The 17809-nt window shown below is 37.5% G+C and overlaps 1 protein-coding gene across 3 annotated transcripts in view; it reads right to left on the bottom strand.

Annotated features, from left to right (window-relative positions):
* The window catches only part of usp32.L (ubiquitin specific peptidase 32 L homeolog), a 112183-nt gene that overhangs the window by 48405 nt on the left and 45969 nt on the right, over nt 1–17809 (bottom strand). For all 3 annotated transcript variants that reach the window (XM_041582229.1, XM_018246844.2, XM_018246845.2), the window contains exon 6: nt 395–526. In XM_041582229.1, coding sequence (XP_041438163.1) covers nt 395–526 — 132 coding nt within the window. The remainder of the gene's footprint in view (nt 1–394; nt 527–17809) is intronic.

Here is a 17809-nt window from a genome sequence, read left to right as displayed (position 1 = left end):
AAACAATGATAACAGTTCATATACATAAAAATAGTCTGGGTATTGATTGTTCTGTGCACAAGTTAAGTTCTCATACACAGAAGTTAGCTTTGCAAAAGGCTATATGAACAATATAATAAATGGTACAAGGGTTGTTTACAAACATGGGGTAAATTTGCACCAGTGCAGTTAACAACCAATCAAAGATATGTTTTAAAAGTGAACACAAGTAACGGACGGATGATTGGTTGCTATGGGTTACTGCACTAATGCAAAGCAGCCAAATGTAAGTAAATATAGCAATATCTCTGGGAAGAAGAATATGTTTTTATTTTCCTTCTTACCATGCAATATTTGGTAACTACAGTTTAGCTGCATTCCCATGACAGAATAATTATGTACTCTCGTTTAATACCTTCACTCAAGGACTGATGAATAGGAGGTGAAATCAAGGGGACAAATGTTTCTAAATCGAACCGTCCAGTACGTGACTGTGCCTTCAATAACCAGTATCTTTTCTCCAGATCAATGATGTCAGACTCTTCCACTGTAAAGAAAATAACACCATGATATACGATAGTTTTTACTCTAAAGTACAAATTACATGAACAAAAATGTTTTTTGAAGATCTACTAAAACCAAACAATAAAACATACTAGAAACATAGACATTAGATCGAGTACCGTATATACTCGAGTATAAGCCGACCCGAGTATAAGCCGAGGTACCTAATTTTACCTACGAAAACTTATTGACTCTAGTATAAGCCTAGACACAACTACAGCCCTGTCTCCCAGCAGCGCACATTCTGCCAAAGCGACCCCCTCAACGATCAACCGGACTTCTTTGCAAAGTTGATGGTGACAGAGAATTGCCAAACGGATTACTGTGTGCATTGTCCCACTGTCCCACTACAATGTGCAGAGGGTGCTGTTTGATATTGCCATCACTGTTAATTTTTCGTATAACCAACAGAGGGCGCTGTGTGATATTGCAGTCACTGTTATTCTTTCATATAACCAACAGAGGGCGCTGTGTGATATTGCAGTCACTGTTAATCTTTCATATAACCAACAGAGGGCACTGTGTGATATTGCAGTCACTGTTAATCTTTCATATAACCAACAGAGGGCACTGTGTGATATTGCAGTCACTGTTATTTTCATATAACCAACAGAGGGCGCTGTGTGATATTGCAGTCACTGTTAATCTTTCATATAACCAACAGAGGGCACTGTGTGATATTGCAGTCATTGTTATTCTTCCATATAACCAACAGATGGCGCTGTGTGATATTGCAGTCACTGTTATTCTTTCATATAACCAACAGAGGGCGCACTGTTATTCTTTCATATAACCAACAGAGGGCGCTGTGATATTGCAGTCACTGTTATTCTTTCATATAACCAACAGAGGGCGCACTGTTATTCTTTCATATAACCAACAGAGGGCACTGTGTGATATTGCAGTCACTGTTATTCTTTCATATAACCAACAGATGGCGCTGTGTGATATTGCAGTCACTGTTATTCTTTCATACAACCAACAGATGGCGCACTGTTATTCTTTCATATAACCAACAGAGGGCATTGTGGGATATTGCAGTCTCTCCCCAAGTGTACTGTTGGTATAGGAATGATTAAAAGTGACTGCAATCTCAGCTACTCGGGTCGGGTACCGCTGACCCGAGTATAAGCCGAGGTAGACTTTTTCAGCACATTGTGGATGCTGAAAAACTCGGCTTATACTCGAGTATATACGGTAATTCTTTTCACTCAAGTAACTTGAAAATAACCTAATTCCTAATTCTATACATCAGTCAATTCCAAGGGACTTTCCACTTCTGAAAGTCCCTTGGAATTATGCTAGTTAATTATGCTAGTTATTTGTCCTTCTTTCAGTGAATCCCGAAATTCAGTGCTTGACAAAGGGGGCTTGCCCCCCAAAAATTGCATTTCACTAATAAACCATGTGGGGGATTACCCTGCTTGAAATCACTCTGCTGTGCTGGCTTTATATTTATATTCCTTTGACTGTGAGGTGGCTCAATCACTAAACAAGCACCAAGTGTATACCAAAGGACAGGTGGTACGTGTGCTTTATTTTCCCAAAGAGAAAAGCAGGCAGAACTCAAATAATGGTATTTTGTGGAGACCTAGCAATTTAGGGTTCTATTGCCAAAACATAATTGCATTTTAAGCAAACAAACTGCCACCCCCAGAACTCAATGTCATATGAGAATTATCTAGGGGGAGTCAGGAGCTATGCCTGCAAAATGCAGAAATGTTAAATCCTATCTTCAAAATATGGCACGTTGCTTCTAGGCTTTTAAAATTTTATAGTAAACAATCTACCAATCAAAGATTAAGTATAATAAAAAAAAATAGCAATCAATGAGTTTAATTATATGTATAGATAGATAAGCATGAAAATCTGTGCTTTCAACTGACAATGGCCATTTTGTTATGCTACAAATTATATTGGATCTCTACTGACCCATGAAATTAAAAGAGCAAAGAATAATGATTTAGTACGTTCACATTAATTTTCTATTAAAAAAAAGGCAGATCAAGAGAAGCCAGATGTATGAATGTAAGTGACTATACATGATACACATATTGATAAGGAAATTTCAAAAAGTTACACTCAGTGGCTAAGGAAATAAAAATGGTCACACACACTAATAAGATAAATATCAAGAGTAAAAACATTTTTTTACATATTTTCAAAGAATATAAAAGGGGGAAAATATAGAACTCTAACATTTGCAAATAAAAACTGAAAATCAATTACTGAGCCCCTATGTTGAAAAAAAAAACCGTGGAGAAGTCCATTGCTCTGCAAATACACAGTTTTACCATTGCAGGGTAAAAGGACATATTTTATTTGCTTTCAAATAGGGATGCACCGAATCCAGGATTCGGCCTATTTCAGCAGAATTCGGAATCCTTGTGCCTGGCCGAACCTGGGTCCTAATTTGCATATGTAAATTAGGGGCAGGCGGTAAATCATGTGACTTTTCGTCACAGAAGAAGAATTTTTTTTCCACTTTTTCTATTCCTGCTCCTAAAATGCATATACAAATTAGGATTCGGATTCAATTCGGTATTCGGCCGAATCTTTCACCAAGGATTCGGCCGAATTCCAAATAGTGGATTCTGTGCATCCCTACTTTCAATTTTTTTTTTCTCAGACTCTAGTTTGGGGAAACAATATGTTGTATTGCGTATAATGAGTACTTGTCCCCGGTTGACCACCCCCCCACAAAAAAAACTAGAATTTATAACATGTCACTTATAAAAATGGGGAAAAAAAACACTGACAAATTGACAAATTATTGAACAGACACTGCTAGACTTTGTATTTTAAAACAGAAAGATAAAGTTTTGATCCCTTGCAATGACTTATAACAGGGTTGTCCAACTGGCTGCCCCGCATGTTGCCCGCAACCCCCCCTTCTGTGGCCCCCCAGATGCTGTGTCTGCTTACCATATGTAAGTTTTTAAAGGTATCACTACAGAGAAACTGGCCCCTGCATTGTTTAAACCACCAATTCAGACTCTAACCCCCGTATTGTTCACACCTGTGATCCAGACTGAAACTGCCCACACTGTTCACCTGTTCACACCTTATTCAAAATACTAATGGGGCACCAGCACTGTGTCACTGTATGTTGTACATCTTAGAATGATAGCTTTCCTTGTCTCCTGCTCTGTTCTGCCTTCCCTCCCTGCAGGACCTACGGCGCAGTTATGGGGGGGGCACACTTAAGGGGAATTTCCTTTCTTTCTTTTTTAAACCCTGATTTGCTTGGCCTTTAATAGTTTTTCAACTTTATAAACCCCCTGTTCCAGACAGAATCACTCCCAGCTCCCTTTTGGCAGCTGCTGGCACAGGTACATATTTGTGGGCAATATCTTGGCTGCTACTTGCACAGGTAAACAGACGATATGATGGATATTTGGCTGCTGCTGGCACAAGTACATATATGGAGGCAATAGTGTGTATTTTTTGGCTGATGCTGGCACAGGTACAGATTGGGGGCAATATAAGGGATTGGGCTGCTGCTGGCATGTAAGTGTTGCTTGTGTGTGCCATTCTCTGCTTGCCCAGTGCTGCTTGTGTGTGCCATTCTCTGCTTGCCCAGTGCGGCTTGTGTGTGCCATTCTCTGCTTGTGTGTGCCTTTGTCTGCTTGCCCAGTGCTGCTTGGGTGTGCCATTCTCTGCTTGCCCAGTGCTGCTTGTGTGTGCCATTCTCTGCTTGCCCTACCCTACCTGTGGAATGTAAGCCTGCTAGGGGTTTGTTCTTGGGGTTATTAGCATTTGGAAATTGTTGTTAAGGGCCCCTAAGGTGTTTAATCATGTGTTGGGGGGTTGTTGTATTATCCACAGGGGAGGATGAGGCATACGGATTTAAGGGTATGTTTTTAACATGACTTCAATTTTTCACATATGAGTTATGAGGGATTTCCCTGCAGTGAGCACCAACCATTTTTTTTTGGTGTGCTGCCACTGTTACTGTGGATATGATCTTAAAAGTTCTTGTGGTAATATGGGTGTGGTTTACAGTGGGTGTGGTTTAAAAGGGGCGTGACCAACACTGACATCCTATTATCGGCTCTCCTCCACATAGGCCAGTAAAATTTTTGCCCTCGGTACCACAGAACTTGGACAGCACTGACTTATAATATCAAGATTTGAAATAATAAATTTTTAGAATCCCATTATAAATCAATTAAACAACGTCTATACTTCAGTGTATTTAGAGAAAATTACTTTTCACTGATAAAACAATTTGCTGGCTAAGAAAATCTGTCTCTTTTCAAGCCTGCCAAGCAGTGGGAGAGGGACTGTGTGTGTGTTATGCAAATGAATGAATAAAGAGCCGGAGCCTTTCATATTTTCTACAAAGGACAATATCAGCTTATTTAACTTATTGGGAATCAGTAAGGTGTCTCCTTACAGTTATTGTTTCCCTATATGACACAAGGTGCTTAAAGCAATAAACTACGGTAACAAGAACTGAAAGTCTAGCTAATCCCAATCCAACATGACTGATAGCAACATGGAAGAGGGGACAGATAGATTGGCCTAAAAACAGAGTCAAACTGAATATTTGTAAAAAGCAGGGGAGCGTGCTGAAAAGAGAGAATATTAAGAAATATATTATGTTGTTGAAGAAGCAGGATAAATCACCAGCAACTATCTTACTTTTCAGAAGGGCCCCAAATGCAACAGCAAATACAATAAACAAAGTGTGAATGATCAAACTCTGGCCATCACAGAATGAGATGGTAATTAAAAAACCCAACTGCAATGGTGGGCATATCAATGGAGTCAATGAACAACAGGAATAGTATGGGGAAACCTCTTCCATATGTATACAGCTGATTGGGCCGGCATTAGTAAATCATTTGACCACAGAACTTTTAACACAATATAACAAAAACAGCAGTATTGCAATTTTAAGGAGGATGAATCAGTAACTTCTTTTGAAACAATTGAAAAACTCTTTAAAAAAAAAATAAACATAAAACTTCAGTTTTATGGAAAATGAATGGACCTTATTTAAGAAAAATATAGCCTTGAACAAACATATATTACCTAAATCTTGAAACCTCAGGCAACACAGAGTACTCAAATTTTAATTATATGCCAATTTTAGATTCATCCAGAATCCATGTGACATAATAGTAGGTCTTAAAAATACCTTAAACAGGAAAACCATTCATAGAAATTTAGACAAAAATAGCAGTGCTAACGAACACAAGAAAAACACACAAGGAGATGGAAAGCTTGGTGAACAATGCTTGAGGTCTGTAACCTTCCATGGTTCAGCTCAGGGCTGTATCTATATATAGATACCTAGGGTGACAACTTTAAGTGTTATGGGTGCCTATATATTAAAAAAGATAGGCTTAATAAAAATAACCACAGTCTCTAGAATTTTTCCTTTGTTCCGACTCAAAAAAGCCCATTTCTCCTAGAAATTTTCAAAGATCCGTGTGAGTCAGCGCTAAAGAGAAGCTCAGGAAATAAGAATGTATCAAGAAGACAATCTAAGGGTAGATTTACAAAGCTCAAGTGAATGGTTCGAATGTCAAAAAGTTCAAATTTCGAAGTAAATTTTTGGGTACTTCGACCATCGAATAGTCTATATTCGACTTTGATTCAAACGATTCGAAGTAAAAATCATTCGACTATTCGATAATCGAATTACTGTCTCTTTAAAAAAAAATTCGACTTCATACTTTGCCAAATTAAAGCTACTGAATTGCAATGTTAGCCTATGGGGACCATCCACAGCACTTTTCTAAGTTTATTTTGGTCAAATAGAAATCCTTCGATCGATCGCTAAAAATCGTTCGATTCGAATGATTTAATACTTCGATCGAACGATTTAATAGTTCGAACGAACGATTTTTGTTCAACCGCAGGATTGCCAAATTTGTTGAAAGAACGTCGAATTCGATATTCAAATTCGAAGTTTTTTAATTCGATGGTCGAATTTCAAAGTTTTTTGTACTTTAAAATTCGACCCTTAGTAAATCTGCCCCTAAGTGTAGTGGGTTTCAAAATAAATGCAATTCAACAATTGCCCTATTATGAAAAACTTCCATTTCATAACTTTTTAGTTGCAGAATTATTGGTCACATATTACTAAACACAGCCAATGTGTTCAGTGAGCTTTAGAAATCTTTAGTTGATGTGCCTTGGAGCTGAAAGTTGCAGAAACAATTGAGGGTCAATTGAGGGCTCTCAACACAGCATCTGAGAACCACAGCTTGATTCTGGAGATAAGCGTGCCTATAAGCTTGCAACACTAAGGGGCACATTTACTATTGGTCGAATATCAAGGGTTAATTAACCCTCAATTTTCGAATATCGAAGTCGAAGGATTAAGCACAATTCGTTCGATCGATCGAAAGAATAATCGTTCGATCGAATGATTAAATCCTTCGAATCGAATGATTCGAAGGATTTTAATCCATCGATCGAACGATTTTCCTTCGATCAGAAATTGGTTAGAAAGCCTATGGGGACCATCCCCATAGGCTAACATTGGTGCTCGGTAGGTTTTAGTTGGAGAAGTAGGTGGCCGAAGTTTTTTTTAAAGAGACAGTACTTCGACTATCGAATGGTCGAATAGTCAAACGATTTTTAGTTCGAATTGTTCGATTCAAAGTCATAGTCGAAGGTCGAAGTATCCAATTCGATGGTCGAAGTAGCCAAAAAAAACCTTCGAAATTCGAAGTATTTTTTATTCTAATCCTTCACTCGAGCTAACTAAATGTGCCCCCAAGGCACCTGGGATGGAAAGTAAGATTTTAAATAGGTTTCTGACTACTGTGGCAACAACTTAAAAGGCAATTGTCCCACAGAATATTCTACATTTTGCAAAAACAATGTTATTTAAAAAATAATATGACAAATACATATACATACATACCGTATATACTCGCGTATAAGCCGAGTTTTTCAGCACCCAAAACAAGCTGAAAAACGCTGCCTCGGCTTATACGCGGGTCAGTTAAAAAAACGCGATTCTGACACGTTCCTATAAAAATCATAGGAACGTGTCAGTATGAAGAAAATGCTGCACATAAAATATTTCCTGCAAAGCCCCCCCCCCCCCGCAAATCCGCCCCCAGCCCTGCGCACCTTTCTCAGCCGAATCGGTTCCTGCACTGACTGATCTTCCGGGTTGCTTCACTGACGCAGGGCTGGGGGCGGATCGATCCTTCCATTGGCCGATTACAGCCAATGGAAGGATCGCTCCGCCCCCAGCCCTGCTGGGGCCAACTCTAATATTGCCTGCAAAACTTGGAAATCAGAGGAATGCATAAAAGGAGAACTGAGAACAGAGCACAAGAAAAGTAGAAATAAAGAAAAAAATAAGAATGGTTGACAGCTGTTAATTTCACCTGGCCCAAGTTTGTGTAAAAAATCTTTCCTTTGTTGGTCAAATTGGAAGCAGCAGCTGGCGGCAGGTATTGTTGCCAACCACCAACATGTATCTTTTCATTTCCCTGTTAATTCGGAGCTCTGCTGTGACATTATAAACGACTTCTGAGGAAATATAGGGAGCTGAGATGTGTAACTAAGACCACAGAAAGTTTTATTTTGTATCTAACAAAAGCAGCGGGCACAGGTAAAATGTTTGAGGGAACTATCCACCACACTGAGTCCAGCCCCTTCTCATTTAGTTACACAATCTGCTCGTCGCTCCCACAATGCAGCTAGGTAATACGCGTACGTGAAGTTGTGACGCCAGTTTCGCGTGATGACATTTGCGCGATTTTTAATAGACGGAAAAGGTTTGGAGTTTACAGCCTTGGAGAAGGTGTAAGTAGCGATTTGGGACTACGGGCAGTGTAAGGGAAAGCGGAGCTGTGCATTTATGTCACGTGGATTACAGGGTGAAGTTTAGCCCCAGGCTATCCAGTCGCCTCTATTGGGACGAAAACTGCTCTATATGTACACAAAGTGGCTTAGGGTAGAAAGATGCTGGCACCATAGCAATGGCCCTGTGCTCACACATCTGTAATTCAATGACAGCAGGGGGCAGGTAACCCGCTTTAACACCCCAAATTTTGCTGATCTGGCTGTAAATTCAGTCAATGTTCGTGCGTTTCTTAAATTATATTGGAAATACTCTATTGAAAGTGTCACATATCTGGCGTAGAGAATAGTTTTCCAGCATTCGTTGATGTCTCTTCCTATGGCAAAGCCTTGCTGGGAGTTGTAGTTCAAGTTCAGCTGGAGAAATTGCTGGTTAGACAGTGCTGCGTTGCATGCTTATCTTTCCCTCTGGCCCAAAATGCAGTCAAGTTGTACTTGCTAATGGCTTCTGATTAGTGATGGGCAAATCTGACCCGTTTCTCTTCACCAAAAAAAAAAAATATATAGACACAGAGAGTCTTTAGCTTTATTTCTCACCCTAGGCTTATACGCGAGTCAATAAGTTTTCCCAGTTTTTGTAGGTAAAATTAGGTACCTCGGCTTATACACGGGTCGGCTTATACACGAGTATATACGGTACATTACTTTGATCATGTAAGCAACTCTAGTTCACAAACATGCTGCCCCCCCCAATAATGTCATTGGGACCTGAGGTTTTAAAGATAACGGATCTTGAATTAATTTGGATCTCCATACCTTAAAAATCATAAACCCAATAGACTGATTTTGCGTCCAGTAAGGATTAATTATATTTTAGTTTGGATCCATAATTTAGAGCTTTCTGGATAATGGGTTCCTAATAATGTATCCCATACCTGTACATTGTGTACATTTATACAATGAAGTTACTAAATTCAAATTTAAGGCAAGATATAGGAAGCTAGTTTGTGTATTTTGTTGACTATACAGTCTGGACTTAAGTGAGGTGTTTGCCTTAAAATAGTAAAAGTAAATCTTTTACTTACAACAGGTCTCAATCAGTTTAATTCCAGTGAGACACGTGGGTAAATCCATTTATCTGATTATCGTACTGGTGTCTGTTCATGATAATTGGGTGAATGAACAAACAGGACCCTCTGTCTAATCTGGTAATTTAAGGTCAAGCACTAGCCCTGTGTTAGACATTGGGCTTCATGCATTGAAAGCCAAACTGACCATTTGGCAACTGTAAACTGTCACAGGTTATAAAAACAAAAAACACGTTTCACACAAGTATTTTGCAGTTTTGTTTCTATGAAACCCATGATATTAGCACATTTAAATGCATCTATTTTCCAAACAGGATTATTATTTTTCTACAATTTTAGAAATAGAAATGTTGTTTTTATAGTGTGCCCCCTCCCTAATGATATGATAGAAGCAAGATATAGGAAATAAAAATATTAAAAGAAATGCTGTTTAATAATATTAATGCACCTTATCAGCTATCACCTTCAATTTCAAAAGAGCTAACCCTCTCGGGCAACAGAACATCAAGCTGCCTAGTAGTACCGGCAGTATGATACGGTCATGGGAAAACATGTTTTTTTTTCTTCAGCTAATAGTGCTGTTCCAGCAGACTTCTGCACTGAAATCCAATTTCTCAAAAGAGCAAACAGATTTGTTTATATTTAATTTTGAAATCTGACATATTGTCAGTTTCCCAGCTGCCCCAGCCATGTGACTTGTGCTTTGATAAACTTCAGTCACTCTTTACTGCTGTACTGCAAGTTTAGAAATAAAAACTACATCATAAAAATCATGACAGTATCCCTTTAAAGACGAATTCTATTTTTACTCAAATAACAACTATACAAGCTATATTTGGATAAAGGAGGCACACAAATACACATTTAATAGCCACTTTGGTATCAGTAAAATACAGCTGAATATTTTAAAAAAATAGTATACAAGGAAAATAAACTTTCCCTGTAAAACACAAACAATGGCTTAGGGAAGTGCAGTGAAATGTACATGTATAGGCCAATAATTTGCCATACAGTATATCTGAGGGCCAAATAATATTACAAATTATGATGTCATACAAAAAATCCTACGCAGGCCTTGAGCAGTGTGGGAGGCTGTAACAATCCCATGGAGGGGAAACATCTGGCCTGTGGTCCTCCAGTTGGGCAGCCCTGGCCCAGGGTTATTTATGGAGTCAACCAATTGTTATGGTTCAGTGCTTGAAAGAAATGTTATGTTTTTCCAGCAGAAGAAAAATAACATAGAAAGAGAAAGAATAGTTATGTGTGCAGATGGTAATAATCCAAGTGTTGCCTGTTACTACTTCTATTAAGCAAGATACCCTAGCACATCAACCTCCAATACTAGGGGCCTGCAAAAAACTCTTTTTAGTGTTTTATAGTTATTATTTTACATCTTTTATCTCTTCCCTGCTGCATCAGTTTCTTATAGCTAGAAAGCAAGTGAATATACATGAACAGATGCAGGGGAATCGGGCTCCAACAAACAGAAACTTCAGCTATAACATTAATTCTATCAATAGAATAGGAATTATGCCCACTCTGACCCAGCTCTATTTTGTTTTTTATTTTGTTTATTTACACTTTTTAAATGGAAAATGGAGTGCTAAGTGAAACTATGGCCTATAAATCTTGCATCCTTACAGTGAAGTGAGACAAATGATTGAGGCATTGCGCACACAAGGCAGATTTTGGGCAAATGAATTAAAAAATGCAACTCTAAACATTTTCTGGTCAAATCAACCCCAACTTTATTCCTGTCCCTTTCCATACAGGACAGACAAAAGTCAGATTGGCCTTTTCTCTGCCAACGTTTTTTACACGGTCAGAGAATACACCATGTGCCATAGGCCTAAGCCTATAATTTACTACACAGTTGACAAAAATGGATCCTTCTTTTCTTATGGATGAACTCAACGATGCGTCTGGAGCCGACATGCGACGAAACAAATGCGACGTGTCGGATGTTATGAAGAAACAGGAAGTGAAGGAGAAATCGCAGGTAAAAACTACATTTATCCGACTGTCGGATAAAAATGCAGCGCGTCCATCACTTCCTGTTTCTTCATAAAATCGAAACGTCGGATGCAACGTGTCGGCTCAAGATGCATCATGGAGTTCCTCCCTTATGCATCCATTGTTCTATGCATGAACATGGCAGTTGCTACAGTGGCTGCCTGTATGCTACTGCTGTTAACAGTGCCCCGTACAGGGGAAATATAATGACGTCACACTCTCTCTAAACAGGTTATACTAGGTCTGGACTGGGAGTGAAAATAAACCCTGGCATTCCTATTACAGAGAAATAAACCTTTCACACACAACCAGTGACACACTTAATTTATAGATGTGGGAGGGGGGTAGTAGTACCCTAGAAAAAATACTTCTTTCAAGGCAAAGGGTATGCACTACAAATTTAGAGAAAAAACGTTCAGTGCATTCAAATAAATATGCATACGCATCCTGTCAACGCAAAGCAAATGAAAAACATATATATTACATTGTAATATTTATACATCTAATGTAAATTAAAATTACATCACTTCTCTTTTTTAATCACTGTAAAGATCATAACAAATATGCTATGTCAAAGCCATAATACTCACTAATGGTGCAGATTTCAAAGTACCTTTACATGAAATACTGGTTGTTCCAAGATCGGTTCAGACAGGTCTTGTCAACATAATGACTTGGTTGTCAACAGGGCATGATGATAATAGCATGCCTGTCTTTATGATATATGAGCTGGGATAGTCCAGTCAAATCTAAACAACAAGACAGGATTCAGCCAAATCTGAAGATTTATTTAGCAACATTGAGATATGGCTGAATCCATATTTATGTTCTTTTATTTTACCTGCATAACAGCCCTGTATCAGAGAGTTGTCAACACAAGAGCTAGAGCCAAACACACATTACCAGACAATTTTGATAGTGAAGGCTCCAGCTTAATTCTGCTTTTAAATTTTAGATGCATTAGAAATGGATTCAGATAAGCACCCAAATATTTCTGACACCAATGCAATGTGAAAAATTTGGGTGCAAATTGCCATGTTTCATTCCCCTTTAATATTAATGCAAAATGGTCAATCACACTCAACCATAATGCAAATAATGCATAATTTATATCCAAGCTTAATTTTGTATTACTTCGAAACATTATCCCGTGTAAAATTGTTTAACGGTGTGTGTGTGTGCTCACAAGAATCCACTCTTGATAAGATTGCCCCACTATAAAATCTCTGAAAATTCTTGCCATCACTTTTCCCCTTCAATATGGTAGTTTACAATTTCAAATACTGGATCCCAATATACACAAATAAGAGAATCAAGTTCCCAACAATAAAAAAAAAAAAAATCAATAAATCAATACTGTATATGCTATAAAAGTTTTACAAATGACAAGTCACTTCATTGTGACCTTCTAATCCTTGCTCCTTTTAATGACAATAACATTACAGGTCTGCAAGATACAGACATCGCAACCAAAACCACTACTGTCAAGAAGAATCACATGCGAAAAACACCAGTGTAAAGAAATACTTAAGTCTAACACAACTTTGACATGTGTGCCTGTAAACAAACATGTATTATATAAAATAACCTCAAATTTTCAATTTCAGCCAAAATGCTGAAGACAAAACTTCTAACAAAACAAAATACACAACACTCAACAATAACAATCTATTTTAAGATACTTGAACTAAACACAGAAAATAATGGTATGACATGAAATAACATAACCACTGAAAAATCTCACAGTCACATAGGTAAAATTTTACCTTTACACATTTACAATAGTACTATGCTATTACCATAAATCAGTGGCGACCACCTACCTATAGGGAAGACTCGTGCTGGCTTGCAGCAGAAAAAACATACCATACTTCTCACATTTTACGAAGAAGGAGTTTTTGGTATTTGACATGATATAATAATGTTCACCAGTGCATTTTACATCAAAGATTCGAATGCGTTTACATTCTCTTGAACAACACTGCGTGGCACAGTAGAGATAATGCAGTAAGGCATGTAATCACCTAAGGATATTAGGGATCTTCTTAAGGTGACGTTGAATGACTGAGAACGTAAGAAGATAACTAGAGTGGATAGAATCAGCATAAGCCAGTGTAGACGGTTCTTATTAATCGTTTCTGAAATCAACTTGTTTCCAGTAAAAAAAAAAAAAAAACACCACAGAAAAACTATTTTAACTGATTTAACCAGAATTTTTTACAGTGATAAAAAATAAATAAAAATTGTGCATTTCGCAGATGCAATAAGGATATTAAACTGACTGAGAAAAACAATTATTATATTCCCTATTACAATGTATGATACAAATTTATTTTATTTATTCAAGCAAATATATATTATGAATTATATTATATTATTAATTATGTAATCTATTTATGTGCTACAATAATACACAATAAAGGGGGCTTGTGGGAGCACTCTGAGTGCAACTGATCTGGCCAAATAAGCTACAAACATACAAAAGGGAGGGGTCTGATCAATCCACATTCTATGTATGCTAGCACACTCACTCCTCTACACACAAAGTTTGTAGAATGCATACGATGGATAATGTCTGTGCATACAGCAAGAGTTTCAAATTATATCTAGTTTGCTACTAGGGATGGGCAAATTTGACCGGTTTCGCTTCGCCAAAAATGAGCTGCCGGCGAAATGTCGCCGACGCCCATTAAAGTCTATGGGCGACAAAAAACATTTTGATGCGCAGCGTGTTTTTTTTTTGTCGCACGCTGCCAAACAAGTCTATGGGCATCATTTCTGTGGCGACACAAGGCGAAAAAAATTCGCCCATCCCTATTTGCTACTGTTTTAACCTTCTTGGTTAAAACATTTACAGTGAATAGAGGAAAAGTGGAATAACTGCCTGAATGGCTATATATTGTCATTTGCATTCATTTTACATTTTACCTAAACCGCCTCTAATCCACATTAGGCCATTTGTTCACATTTATTCATTTTTATTTTTAGGAGCCTTTTTATAGCTTTTTCTACTCAACTTCACAATGTTGTTTTAAACTCAAACTCACAGAAGCCATGAATAACCTGTTAAATATATTATATCAATCAATGGTGTTTTTATCAGTTTGCCAGTTGCATATTACTGGCAAATGGCTGAAATGATTAAATGAAATTTGTATATTAAATGAAATTTATATATTATATGAAATAACTTTAGTGATGAAAAAAAACACGAAGTGGGTCAGATTCGCCCATCACTAGAATTAATTGTACATTGAGGGGCTGAAGTACAGTTTATAGCCAAGTGTCTGTTACAAACTTAAATTGACTAAGTAACTTCAGAGTTCCATAACACGTATAAAACAACGCCTATGGCTGCTGATTTCTGAATTAGTCATGTTCTTATAGATGGATGAGAGAGAGAAAAATAAAAAGTTCTTGCTGCTTAACTACTTCTAGCTGGACACTAACATGTTTCATGTGCAGATCATCATGGGCTGCTGGCACGTCTGGTCTGAATCAGTCACACACATTCAAATGGTTCTGATATTTCACATTGCAAAGCCACTATTAGAGTCTCTGGGAAAATAGTCAATTCCTGCCCAGTACATACCTTTATCTATTGTAAATCTGGGTGTGGGATGAAGTTGCAGTAATTATTTGCAGCATGCAAGGCACCTAATGCTGAAACGTGAATACAGTTGCAAAAGTATGTGTCATTCTAAAAAAGAGGGGTGCTGGGAATTGTAGAGCTTGGGGTGTAATCCATTCTGGTCAACTGAACTACAATAAATGCTCACAATTTATCATCATAAGAAAGGAAAAGGTTTATTGATGCTCAGTTTTTGCCAAAAATATATGACATTTGTTTTAAAAGTTGTTCTAAGTTTCCTTTTAAGCATAAGAAGTGGTACAATTAACTTTCAGCTGACGTTAATGCATTAAAGAGAGCATTTATAAAAACTCACAAGTTGGTAATCAACTTGTATTCGCAGTGGAAAACTATAGCTAACTAGCAATCTCACTTTATAGAAAATTATTCTTCATTGAAGTATAATTTATGTTAGGTTTCCATACCTTGATTCAGCTTGATATATTTTTTAAAAACGTAGAGCTGCTGGTTGCAATTTTCATTTGCACTCATTTTAAATCTCAGCAGATGGCTGCTTAAAATCTGCTCTGAACTATTCAGTAAACATACAAAATACAATAAAACTGCTAAAAACGAGCCGACCCATGTATTAAAGTTCTGTCAAGACAGGAACATTTTTAAATATAGTGCTTTTTGTAAGTATTCAGACTCTCTATAAATCCACTGCTGTTAAATAAATCATAAACTGAAATTTTGTTTTGTAATATTTCTTTTTAAACTAATATAAAGTGCTACATAACATGCATATAACAAGGCACTGGAATATGTTGGAAGCAAGGCAAAATTAAAAAAACTTAAAGGGGTCAATCACCCTTAAAGGAGAACTATACCACCCAAACAATGTAGGTCTCTATAAAAAGAAATTGCATAAAAAAGCTCATATGTAAAACCCTGCTTCATGTAAATAAAACATTTTCATAATAATATACTTTACTAGTAGTATGTGCCATTGGGTAATTATAAATAGAAAATTGCCATTTTAAAAAATAAGGGCCGCCCCCTGGGATCGTAGTAGGATTCATGGTGCACACAAACATACCAAACATGTTAGGTCACATGAGCCAATTAACAGACAGAGTTTTTGCTTCCACACTTCTTCCTGTTACAGTTAGAGTTGTAGTATTTCTGGTCAGGTGATCTCTGAGACAGCACACAGACCATCACGAAATGGTGGCTCAAGGCAAATACTCTGTAAAGCTACACATTTATCGTTACTGCTACTTTTTATTACTCATCTTTATGTACAGGTCCTCTCCTAATCATATTCCAGTCTCTTATTAAAATCAGTGCATGTCTGCTAGGGGAATTTGGAACCTAACAACCAGATTGCAAAAACTGCAAACTGGAGAGCTGCTGAATAACAAGCTAAATAACAGAAAAACCCCAAAAACAGTCTCCAAGCTTTCTATTTCTCCTTCTGTGATTATTATGTCCAGGCCTACAGACTGTATCATCACAATTTGACACAGATGGCGAATAGGTTATAGAACTGGTGCTTTTGCGGTGATAGAACAGAAAATATCTGACACGTGGTATATTTAAAGTTAATGATTTAAGTAATGATTTTAATGATGTGTGGTTATTAAGCAGGCAGATAAAAGAGGGGCGTTGGTGGTTATGGATAGAAATTACTATATCAAAGAAATAGAGCATCAGCTTTCTGACAAGACTACAAATAACATTGATTAAAAATGCTTGGGATGCTGGAATAACAGATGGAACCCTGGGGGATTTTCTTAAAAACGATTATCCAATCACTCCAGTATTTTATATATTACCAAAAATTCACAAGAGCTTGGATAATCACCCCGGGCAACCTATTGTGTCCTGCATAGATTCAATATTGTCACCCTTGTCAATCTTTGTTGATAAAATTATTAACCCCTATGTGTTACAACATCACTATTATGTAAAAGATACAGGGGATTTTTTTGTCAAAAATTAAAGAGTGTAAAAATTTTACCTGAAAACATAATTTTGGTTACCCTCGACGTGGAGAGCCTGTACACCTCCGTCCCACATGATGGGGGTGTAGAGGCGATCCGCGTGGAGTTGGAACGTGATGAATCTCTGGACGGCTCGCAAAAAGATTTTGTCTTAACCTGTCTAAAATTGGTCCTCCATATTTAGGGCTCAGTTCTTTCTGCAAATTAGGGGTACAGATATGGGGTCCAACGTGGCCCTGTCTTATGCAAATATTTATATGAATGCATTTGAGGAAACGTGTATAACAACGAATTGTATTAAGCGCGCTGCTTGTGTTGGTACAGATTTATCGATGATATCTTTGTAGTATCGAAGGGGCCACGTTGGACCCTGGAAGAATTCTATAATCAGATTAACTGTACCAGAACAAAGTTAAAATTGACCTTACACAGTGACTCAAAGTGGAAACAAGAATTTTTGCACTGAGGTGGATAAACTATAGAATATCCTTTTGTGGACTTGATTGGAAACAATTGTGGTGGATTACAAATGTGATAAATTGTGTGTTATAAATGCGAAAAGACACCAGTAGGGGTCAATACGCTACAATGTATAAATAATTGTGCACAGGTTCTGCTTAAATGGCTTGATAAAAGTCCAATGTCGGTTGAAATGTTGTGTTTTTCTGGGTCGGTGCCCATGTCTAAATAAAGGCGTTTTAAAGAAAACTTTCCTGTGAATGGTGCTGTCCATGACGAAAAGTAAAGACGAAAAGCTTTTGCAACCTTTTCAAAGGAGTGAATCTTACAGTGTATTCCTATCTTGAGAT

The sequence above is a fragment of the Xenopus laevis genome, chromosome 2L (assembly GCF_017654675.1).
Source record: "Xenopus laevis strain J_2021 chromosome 2L, Xenopus_laevis_v10.1, whole genome shotgun sequence".
NCBI lineage: Eukaryota > Metazoa > Chordata > Amphibia > Anura > Pipidae > Xenopus > Xenopus laevis.
Note: the sequence above shows the minus strand (reverse complement) of the source record. Positions and strands in the feature narration are given on the sequence as shown.